This window comes from Eubalaena glacialis, chromosome 3, assembly GCF_028564815.1.
Source record: "Eubalaena glacialis isolate mEubGla1 chromosome 3, mEubGla1.1.hap2.+ XY, whole genome shotgun sequence".
Taxonomy (NCBI): Eukaryota; Metazoa; Chordata; class Mammalia; order Artiodactyla; family Balaenidae; genus Eubalaena; species Eubalaena glacialis.
Window position 1 is genome coordinate 94,386,805 of NC_083718.1, and position 12,204 is coordinate 94,399,008.

Consider the following 12,204-nt stretch of genomic DNA (forward strand, 5'->3'; position numbering starts at 1 on the left):
AATATGTAAGGTCTTAATATGGGCAGTTATAAAATTGTGTTGTTTTGTCATATTTATTGAGAATTCTCTAAAAAACAGCCACTACTAAATTACTCTAGTTCTTCCTATCACTTAATGATAAGCACTACTCTCCATACCCCCATCTTAGCTGCTGATTCAAATATATAAAATAACCTCAGCCAATTGAACTAGCATTTAATGTTTTGTTTTTTTAACTAAGGATAAGGCCATACGAGTACAATGATGTAATTTCTCAAAGTATTTGCTCCTGCAAACGAACATTCCCACTGTCCCCCACTTTGCCCCCCTCCACCTCAAGATTAATAACTAAACTTTGAATTCAAATTGGAATTAAGGAGTACAGGAATGAATAGTATAGTATAGCAAGGGAGTCAGACCTTAAGCCTCCACAGTGGGTACCCCAAATTAGGATCTCTGTTGAAAAACCTGGTTGTTTTTGTTCCGGCACTGAGAAGATATTCAGCTGGCAGGCCTTGTGTTTGTGAAATGTAACGAATCTGAAATGTCAAAACCATCAAAACATTGATTTGGAGTGAAAAGGTAAATTATTAAAAACTTTTACACTAAAATATTATAAATATTAGCTCTAGTCAAAAAAAAAGAAAGGTACTGCAAAGAAATTAACTATTTGATCAATACAAATGAAATTTATCTGTAGATAAATATATATGCTAACCCACTCACAGATAATTCCCAAATATTTATTCAGTAACTTCCTTGTTATTATACCTGTTATTTACAAGGAAAACTCAGTTTTGAAAATTTTCTGTGTGACCTTTTTTGGTTTTTTGTAGGTTTCTGATACAGAGTTCAAAAAACTTTAAGAGATTTCTAGGACAGAATAGTTTCCAACAAACTGTTTCATGGATTACCAAGGTTTTGTTTGTTTGTTGATACATTATCAAATTTAAGAGATTAGGAAAAAATTTCCATAAACCTCTTCCTTCCTTGGTTACTCTAGCTCTTGTCAATTGTCCCCACTCTAAATTGCTCATACCATAAAATTAAACAATTTAGTTTCTCTATCCCCACATCAATAAAGGGCAGGTACTGTGTTCATTCATTCAATTTTTATTTTTATTTTTAGTTGCATTAGGTCTTCATTGCTGTGCACAGGCTTTCTCTAGTTGTGGCGAGCGGGGGCTACTCTTTGCTGCGGTGCACGGGCTTCTCATTACGGTGGTTTCTCTTGTTGTGGAGCACAGGCTCTAGGCGCACAGACTTCACTAGCTGTAGCACGCAGGCTCAGTAGTTGTGGCTCGCGGGCTTAGTTTCTCCGTGGCCTAGAGAAATGTGGGACCTTCCCGGACCAGGGATCGAACCCGTGTCCCCTGTATTGGCAGGCGATTCTTAACCACTGTGCCACCAGGGAAGTCACCATTCAATATTTATTGAACACCTACTTTGAACTAGACCAGCAGTTCTCAAAGTGTGGTCTGGGGAACACTGAAGGGTCCCCAAGATCCTTTTAGGGAGTCTATGAAATATAAACTATTTTCATAATAATACTAAGAAGTTATTTGCCTTTTTCATTTCTTTCTCATGGGTACAGAGATTTCCAGAGGTGATGTGTGATGATGTCATTGCTCTGATGGCTAATGAAACATGTGCCTGTATATTCTTGCGTTTTAAAAGTTTCCCAGTTTTGGGACTTCCCTGGTGGCACAGTGTAATACTCTGCACTCCCAATGCAGGGGGCCCAGGTTTGACCCCTGGTCAGGGAACTAGATCCCACATGCATGCCACAACTCACAGTTTGCATACCACAACTAAGGAGCCCACGTGTCGCAACTAAGGAGCCTGTGTGCCACAACAAAGGAGCCCGCCTGCTGCAACTAAGGAGCCCACGTGCCGCAACTAAGGAGCCCGCCTCCCGCAACCAAGACCCAGTACAACCAAATAAATAAATATTTAAAAAAATAAAAATAAAAGTTTCCCAGTTTTATTGTTCACATTTCTGTTTGCTTTCACAATTCTCCCTATCCAAAAAAGCAATTTGCTTCTTTCCTGACCTACTGAAAGTAAAACAAGAGGTAATTTTTTTAACCATCCCCCCTCCACATAAGAATGGCTATATTTAATGACGAAATCAGAAAGAAACTTTTAAGCAAGGAAATCTTACTTCTCACCTCTCCTCCCCAAAAATTTCAGTTTTAATTTCTAATGCAATATATATTATTAGATATAAGCTATATAAACAGGGCTCTTTAGGGTCCTCAACAATTTTTTAAGAGTGTAAAGCAGAGGTCAGCAAACTATGGCCTACAGGCCAAATCTGGCCTGCCGTCACAAGACAATTTTAGAAAATAGCAGGATATCACTCTGAATCTGTGGGAGCTACCTAACTGGAAGCCAAAATACAGCATTGGCAAAATAGAAAAAAAAAAATTAATGTGGATGAGAACATTTTAAATGTGAACTTCTTTTCCATACAAAAAGGGTGAAACATTTAAAATCCAGGATAAAATCTGTACAATGAAATACTATGCAGACATTTTAAATGATAGGATAAAAGTATATTTATCGACATTGTAAAGAAAGATATTTCATAATATACTAAGTGAAAAAGCAGATTACAAATTAAATATGACCTCACTTAAAAAAAATTACACTTCACTGATTCTAAGAGGCACATTTTTTCACATTAACATCTTTGAAATTAGGATATGTCTTAAAACTGACAGCCATGATAAATCATGGTTTAATTGGAAGCATTCTTTCTTAGAGGTACAGAAAAGTAGTGCATCTCTCAATCAACGGTGTCTTAGATTTGATGAAACACAGTATATGTATTCCTCTATGTCCGTAAGTTTATATATGAAACATAACTATATGTAGCACATATTCATTCATTCTTTCAGTAAGTACTTATTGAGCCAGGCAGTGGTGATTGTTAAAATAGACATGGTTCTTGCTCTCATAGACCTTGCAGTCAAGTGAGGGAAACAGACACTGAATGCATAATTCAAACTGAATTGGCATCCTGAAGAAAATAAATAGGCTTCTATAAAAATACATAACAAAGGAACCTGACCTAGACTGGGGACTGGTGAGGAAAACATCCTTGAAGAAGTGACACGTTAGCTAATAAATGAGTAGGGACTGACTAAACGAAATGAATGGGTGGTAGAGAAGCATTCGAGATTAAGAGAACAGTATGCGTGAGGGCCTGTGCTAGAAGGAAACATTCTTAACCCGTGCTGAAATGATGCCAGTGGGGCTAGTGCAAGAAAAGCAAGAAGAAATGGTGTAAGATCAAATCTAGAAAGGAAGAGAGGAAGAGGAGAACAACCCAGGTAGAGGCTCAGAGGCCATATTAAGGATTTAGCCCTTAATTCTAAATCATGGGAAACCACTAAAGAGCAGGGGAGTGGCATGATCAAATTTGTGTTCTGAAAAAAAATCATTCTGGAAAAAATACTAGAGGAAGGCCAGAGTAGATAAAATGGAGGTTGTCTAGTAGCCCATGCAAGTGATGAAGACAGCCTGGATGAGGGTAATAGCAATAGGAAAAAATGAGTATAATCAAGAGGCATTAGGACATACATGGTCAGGAGATACATGCATGTCCATACATGCATGTGCGTGCGTGTGCGCGCACGTGTGCGCTCTCTCTCTCTCTCTCTCACACACACGCACACACACCCACACACACTGCAAAACTACATTTCCCTTCATAGAATTTATCTCAATTGTACTATATAATTATTTGTGTGACTATTTACTTAATGTCTATTTCCCACCACCAAACTATAGTCTCCATGAGGGCAAGGACAATGTTTTATTCAGCACTGTATCCCCAGTAACCAGAGTACCTATGACAGTAGTCAATAAATACATAAAGAAAATTAACAAATTAAATATATAAATAAATACAAAATATACCAAAACGTAACAGGTTATCTTTGAGGGGTAGAACCACTAAAGGTTGAAATTTTTGTCTCTTGGCTTACTGCATCTTTTCTAATTTCTCTACAATAACGCACTTATAAAATTAAAACATTACGAATTTTTAATATTATAGAATGAAAAGAGTTAAACTGTGAAAGTAGAATGGGAACTATCATACAGATACTGCTTTTCACATAGCTTAAAATAAAGCAACAACAAAGGCCCCACCTTTGTGCAAACAGAAAGTATTATTGTCATTTGTTATTTTAAACAATTGAAATGTTTCCAACAAAGTTGAAGCCATTAACTAATATCTAGAGAGGGTATACACATTTGACTTCAAGACTCACAAACATCTGCTGTAAAATCTCAGCTATCGCATTTACAAAAAATCCACAGCTGATACCATACTTAATAGTGAAAGACTGCTTTCCCCCTAAAATCACGAACAAGACGAGAACATCCACTCTTGCTATTTCTTTCCAACACTACTAGTGTGGTTCAATGCAAAGCAGTTAGGCAAGGGGAAAAAAAGGAATCCAGATTGGAAAGGAAGATGTAAAATTATCTTTATTTGTAGATGACACGATCTTGTAGTTAGAAAATTATAAGAAATCCAAAACTATTAGAACTAGAGTTCAATTAGAAAACTATCAGAAAAAGAGTTAAAGAAGGGTGCAGAATACAAGATTACAAAACTCACTGCATTTCTATACACTAGTAAAGAACAACTGAAAGTAAAATTAAGGGATTTCCCTGGTGGCACAGTGGTTAAGAATCCACCTGCCAATGCAGGGGACATGGGTTCGAGCTGTGGTCCGGGAAGATCCCACATGCCACAGAGCAACTAAGCCCGTGCACCACAACTACTGAGCCTGCGCTCTAGAGCCTGCAAGCCACAACTCCTGAGCCCGCATGCCACAACTACTGAAGCCCGCGCACCTAGAGCTCATGCTCCGCAACAAGAGAAGCCACCACAATGAGAAGCCCGCACACTGCAACAAAGAGTAGCCCCCGCTCGCCGCAACTAGAGAAAGCCCATGCACAGCAACGAAGACCCATTGCAGAGATAAATACATAAATACATTTTAAAAAGAAGGATCTTTAAAATAAAATTAAGAAAATAATTCTACTCACTATAGCATCAAAAAAAAAATACTTAGAAATAAAATTAACAAAAGAAGTATAAAACTTGAACTCTGAAAATTATAAAACACTGCTAAAGAAAACCTAAATAAATCTGATCATGTTTATGGATCAGAAGCCAATATTGTTAAGATGGCGATACTTCCTAAAGTGATCTACAGATTCAGCAATCCCAATTAAAAAAAAAAAATCAATAACTTTTTTGGGGCAGAAATAGAAAAATCCCTAAAATTTATATGGAATTTCAAGGGACCCCAAATAGCCAGAACAATCTTGAAAAAGAATAAAGTCCTGGTTTCAAAACTGAGTACCACCAGAGAAAGACAAATACATATGATATCACTTATATGTGGAATCTAAAATATGATACAAATGAACTTATTTACAAAACAGAAATAGACTCACTGACATAGAAAACAAACTTACGGTTACCAAAGGGGAATGGGAGGGGAGGGATAAATTAGGAGTCTGGGATTAACAGATACACACTACAGGTAACTATATTCATTATCTTATAATAACCTATAATGGAAAAGAATCTGAAAAAAGAATACACACACACACACACACACACACACACACACACACGGGAATCACTTTGCTATATACCTGAAACTAACACAACATTGTAAATCAACTATACTTCAATTGAAAAAAAAAAGAAAGAAAAAAACTTACTACCAAACTATAGTAATCAAAACAGTGTGGTACTGGCATAAGTATAGATAATAGGATATAGATCAATGGAACAGAATTGACAAACCAGACATAAATCATTATACTTACTTATGGTCAACTGATTTTTGACAAGGATGCCAAGACAATTCTTGGGGAAAGAACAGTCTTTTAGCAAATAGTACTGGGATAACTGAATACCCACATGCAAAAGAGAGAAACTGGACCCTTTCCTTACAACATATTCAAAAATTAACTTAAAATGACTCAAAAACCTAAATGTAAGAGCTAAAACTATAAAACTCTTAGAAGAAAACATAGGAGAAAAGCTTCATGACACTTGATTTGGCAATGATTTCTTGGATATGATACAAGTATAACCAACAAAAGAAAAAATAATCAAATTGGACTTCATCAAAATTTAAAACTTTTGTGCAAATACTCTAAACCGAGTGAAAAGGCAACCCCATGGCATGGGAGAGAGTATCTGCAGATCACTTATCTGATAAGGGATTAATAATAAGAATACAGAAAGAACTCCTACAACTCAACAACAACAACAACAACAAAATTCAAAAACAGGCAGTGGACTTGAATAGACTTCTCCAAAGAAGATATACAGATGCCCAATAAGCACATAAAACGATGTTCAACATCACTAATCATTAGAGAAATACAAATCGAAACCACAATGAGCTAGCACTACATATCCATAAGGATGGCTATCATTTTTTTAAAAAAAGAAGGAAAATAACCAGCGTTGGCAAGGATGAAGGACGCAGGGAAACTGCAACTCTTGTACATTGTTGGTAGGAATGTAAAATGGTATAACCACTGTGGAAAACAGTTTGTTGGTTCCTCAGAAAGTTAAACATAGAATTAGCACATGACCCAGCAATTCTACTTCTAGCTTTATACCCAAAGGAACGGAAAACAGGGACTTAAACCCTGGTACACCAATATTCATAGCACCATTATTCACGACAGCCAAAAGGTGGTAACACCCCAAGTGTCCATCAACAGATGAGCACATAAAAAAACGTGGCATACACATATATATATACACACACACACACACACACACATACATATACATACACACACACAATGAAACATTGATCAGCCATAAAAAGTAATGAAGTTCTGATACAGGCAACAGCATGGATGAAAAACATCATGCTAAGTAAAAGAAGCCCAGCACAAAAGACCACATATTGTATGTGATGAATATGCTATGCTAGAATAGGCAAATCTATACAGACAGAAAGTAGATTACTGGCTCCCAGCGTGGTGGTGGGGTGGTTAGGGAAGAATGGGTACTGACTGCTAGTAAGTACTGGGTTTCATTTAAAAAAAATTTTTTTTTTTTTTTTAATGCTATTCTTGTCTGCTTACATTCTTTTTTGTATGTATGTATGTATGTATGTATGTATGTATGTATGTATGGCTGTGTTGGGTCTTCATTTCTGTGCGAGGGCTTTCTCTAGTTGTGGCAAGCAGGGGCCACTCTTCATCGCGGTGCGGGGGCCACTCTTCATCGCGGTGCGCGGGCCTCTCACTATCGCGGCCTCTCTTGTTGCGGAGCACAGGCTCCAGACGCGCAGGCTCAGTAATTGTGGCTCACGGGCCGAGTTGCTCCGCGGCATGTGGGATCTTCCCAGACCAGGGCTCGAACCCGCGTCCCCTGCATTGGCAGGCAGATTCTCAACCACTACGCCACCAGGGAAGCCCTGGGTTTCATTTTAGAGTCATGAAAATGTTCTAAACTGATCGTGGCTATGGTTCACAACCCTGTGAACATACTAAAGACCACTGAGTTGCACACTTTAAATGGCTGAATTATACAGTATGTGAATTATATCTCAAGTAAAGTTTTTAAAAAACTCAGCTGTAAGAACAAGGATCCTGCCACAGGAACCTTTTTGTATAAGCAAAGATGCATCAAGATAAAATATTCCCAATCCTGCTCTACAACAGCAACACCCTATTTGTTCATTATTAAGCATGGGAAAAAAAACAACTTTCTCCTACAACCCAGTTTCGCATCTGTGCACCAGGCAAAAATTCTCAAAACTACCATATCATTTCTTTACAAGGTAACCCCCCATTGTACCTTAGCTTCTAAATCTAATTTTATTTGGTTCCACTTCCTAGGAATATTTACAATGCAATCTGTTTTCTAAGGTTGAAGAGATGCCACAAAACAGTTGGCCTAGGAATGGCACTTTACAGGCTATAATTACTCGGAGCAAGGTTTCTTAATCGGGGGGGGTCCACGAATTCCCTAACTTTGTATATAAAACATTGTGAGCATATTTTTCTGAGAAGATCCATAGCTTCATCAGATTCTCAAGAGTCTAAAACCCAAAGAGGAGAATCAATGTATTGGTTCAAGTAACTGTGGTTTTGCATCATTTAATCTCCCTCACACTTCTTTGTTGTTGTTGTTAAAATAAGGAAGGTGGTTCATGTCTCACAAGGTGGATGAAAGACTGAAAAATTACAAAGCTCAATGTAACTGGTTACTTATCATATGAACAAATCATTTTTTATGTCTCACTCAGCGACAAATCCAAAGAGTCAAATTTTTGGACGTTGGTAAATGTTACATCTACTCTAAAATGGACTGAGGAGTCAAAATTCCAGGTTGAATTGGGAAAAACACTATTTTGCTCTTTTCTCTTTTAATGGTTCGAAATAACCATTCATTTCTCAAAAAAACTAAAAAAAAACCTGATGTACCTACTGTGTCCCAGATGCAATGTCAGCAGCTGAGGATACACTGGTAGAATCAAACAGTCTCTGCCCTCAAAGAGCTTACAGCATAGTAGTTAGAACCATTTTTTTGAAAGAACAAAAAATGAGAATTCACAATTTACTTCCATGGCAAAACTTTTTTCCTTAGGACCAGTTTCTTAGGAAGTTGTAGCATATCTTCTAAAGCTTGTCTGTTTTGAAACATAGATAATTTGTTACAATACTTTTCAACTCATAAGATTTCCCTCCTAAATCCTATGTTAGAGACCTAATACACATCACAACTTCTAGGATCCAATGTGTTTCAGTATGCAGAGAGTAATTACTTCAGTGTGTGTTATGTATAAAAAGGAATAAATAGCACTGAATGAGCCAAAGTTTGCTCTTAAAATTCCAACTTCACATCCTTACTCTACTTTCATATCCTAATTCACAAGACACATTGGCTGACAAGCTAAGTCTCTAATAAATCATTACAGATCTGGAAAAGTAGCAATCTAAAGTAATATAAAATAAAATCCTTTTTAAAGTTTAGAATTGCAAATATAACTTCAGACTAAGAAGCAGGTAGAGAAAATTCCATTCTTTAAAAAGTTATTTTTAATTGGACTATTCTTTCCCTACAATCTAAATACTTCACTAGTACTTCTATTCCTCTAGAATCTTTCACCAGTAACTACTTGCTTTCTATTGCCATCCAAATAAACACTCTTACCTGATCATATTCTGAAGCACCAGGATAAAGAGGCCACCCCAGGAACAGCTCAGCTATCACACAGCCCAATGACCACATATCAATAGCTTCACAAAATGGTAATCCAAGAATAATTTCAGGGGCTCTAGCAAAAACAAAAATAGCAGATTAAAAAAATTACACATTATTTTGGGAAACTAACTATGTTGATTAAGTCTTGTTTTAGTATCAGGTAAAGGTACATTGATTTAATGAAACTGAAAACAATCTTTGGTATAAAATCCATAATTCGAAACTCTTGGCCCCAGATGTGTTTTGAAATTCAGAGCTTTTTGAATTTCAGAAAGGTACTACCCATGCATAAACTACACACTTCATAATAATCCCAATGGAGTTTAGGGAAGCATCCCATAATCAAACACATTAATACTTCTGCAACAAAACATATGAGCAATCACACTAAGCCAGACAAATACTTTAAACAGCCTTACATTGATTCAAGTCAGGTCTTGCCAATAAATAAGTTTATACCAAACTTAGAAAAAGATTTTTAGCTTTGAAAGCTTTCTGAATTTAGAAATTACAGATAAGGGATTATGGACTTATTCTTTTTATTCGTAGAAACTTTTTAATTACAGAAAAATCAATTAAATGGCCTGATCAATAAATACCCCTTTATGACAGAAATGCCTTCTGTAGAGACACAGTGGTTCACATCCTAATTCCATTATTTAACAGCTGTAGGCAATTAATCTTTCTGAACCTCAGGTTCTTTTTATTTTTTTTAACATCTTTATTGGAGTATAATTGCTTTACAATGGTGTGCTAGTTTCTGCTGTATAACAAAGTGAATCAGCTATACATATACATATATCCCCATATCTCCTCCCTCTTGCGTCTCCCTCCCGCCCTCCCTATCCCACCCCTCTAGGTGGTCACAAAGCACTGAGCTGATCTCCCTGTGCTATGTGGCTGATTCCCACTATGAGACTCAGGTTCTTCATTCATAAAATGGAGATGAGTACCTCCTACTACATAAGGTTGTGGTAAGGTTAAAATAAATAAGTAAAAAATAATGATGATGATGATAATGATGTCGTTCAAATATTAAAGCTCTTGACCAGTGCTTGGCACATGGTTAGCATTATGTAAGTGTTAGATAAAACAATGACTATTATTATTATACCATCATTCTTTTAAAACTTTGAACTCTCTGTGTGCTTTCAGAAATATTCATTTCCACTAATGCTCCACGTGAGAAACCCAACCCTACGAAACCTTAAAGAGAAAACTATGGTAATACTATAAACTAAGAGCTCTCTATATATGAATATATCCAAGGCAAAATTATTATCCCCTCTATATTATACTTACAGAGGAGGAAACAGAGGCAAATAGATTAAGTAATTTGCCCAAAATCACACAGTTAATAAGTGGCAGAGCTAGAATTTGAATCCTGGTAGCCTAGCTCTGAAGTTGAGTACATTATACTGTCTCTAAATAAGTAAAAGTTAAATACATACCCATCTATACTCATCTATTTGGCATGGTGGTATACATGGTATTTTTCAAATTGTAACTAAAATTAAGAGATAAATGGATTCAAAAGGGGGATGATAATAATAGGTAATATTATATTGATAATAATAGATGACACTTATATAGTACTTAGTATGTGTCATGCACTAAGTTCTTTATAAATGTGGGGTTCACTTAATTCTTACAACAATCCTATGAAAGTAGATATTATCACTATTAAGTCATCAATTATAAGATACACATTTTTCACATTTTAACATCTCTGAAATTAAGAAGATTCCTGCAAATAATGGTATAATTTTAGTTTAATAGCAGTGTCTTTACTTTCTTATTGGTACATAAATAATATTATATTTCATCTTATAATCAATGGCACCTTAGATTCTACATAAGAAAGTATTATTTCCATTTTACAGATGTAGAAACTGGGCACTGGCAGGTTAAGTAACTTGCCCAAGGCTGGAGCCCAGGCAGTCTGGATCCAAGGTCTGAGCTCTGAAACACTTTATCATCTCCAAATAATTTCCTTTCCTTCTTACAAGTCACAGAATTTGAATCTGTAAGGACACTCCAGATCCAGATCCCTCATTAATCAGGAGCTAAATGGAAAAGCAGATCTCTCCACTAGGAACCATCTAATAGGCCATGTCTCCTCATGAAGTGCCCAGGTTTCCCAAATTTTATTCTTAAGCAGTATGTGCTTATTGTTGCATTGTGTGTATGGGGGAGGGGAGGCAGACAAAGACTGAGTGGGGAGGGTATAAAGATATTTCCCTAAATAAGAATATCCTCCCAGAGTAATTTTCTAAGTAGCCCCTAGAAAATGGTAAATTAGAGGACTCCATAGGGTCTAAAAACTTTCCTGATCCTTGCACAAAAACAGCAGAAGATCCAGGCCTGCTGGGACTTACACTATTTGACAGCTAAGGGTGGAACCACTAATACCATCAGTTTTTGGGCTATTTGATGTGAACTGTGGTTTTGTTAGCCAAAGAAAACAAAAAAGTGATATTCCTGTTGCAGGTGACTAGAGCCCCATATTACTGATGGAATTTCAGAGTTCAATTAAATACAACCACTGTGGCATGTTTGATAGCATTAATAAACTAGAGGGTAAGAGTACCCAGAAACATAAAAGCCTTTCTAAAATTGAAAAGGAACAAAATTTTTACTTTCACTGAGCAGACTGATTAATTTCTAAGTTCATGACAGTGCCAAAAATAGCCGGCAGGGAGAATGCAAATGGCTTTGTGCCAAAATAAAAACTGGGCTTAGAACATTCCTAAACATCAACTGAAGAGCAGCAGATTGATTTTGCCATTCCCACTATACCAGGAACACATTTTAAAATCCAAAAGGCAGGTCACAGGGAGGGGCCAGGCCACCCAATAACTTACTTCTTTAAAAAGGTAGCCATAAGATGTGATAACTGTTAGGCTTCTAAGGCTTAAAGTTTAAGGGAAATTAAGAAAAACACTAAT

The 12,204-nt window shown here is 36.5% G+C and overlaps 1 protein-coding gene across 4 annotated transcripts in view; it reads right to left on the reverse strand.

Annotated features, from left to right (window-relative positions):
- HIPK1 (homeodomain interacting protein kinase 1) overlaps window positions 1-12,204 on the reverse strand; it is a 47,691-nt gene that overhangs the window by 19,662 nt on the left and 15,825 nt on the right. For all 4 annotated transcript variants that reach the window (XM_061183662.1, XM_061183661.1, XM_061183659.1 and 1 more), the window contains exons 3-4: window positions 9,206-9,329; window positions 399-518 (exon numbers count right to left, since the gene is read on the reverse strand). In XM_061183662.1, the coding sequence (XP_061039645.1) occupies window positions 399-518; window positions 9,206-9,329 (244 nt within the window). The remainder of the gene's footprint in view (window positions 1-398; window positions 519-9,205; window positions 9,330-12,204) is intronic.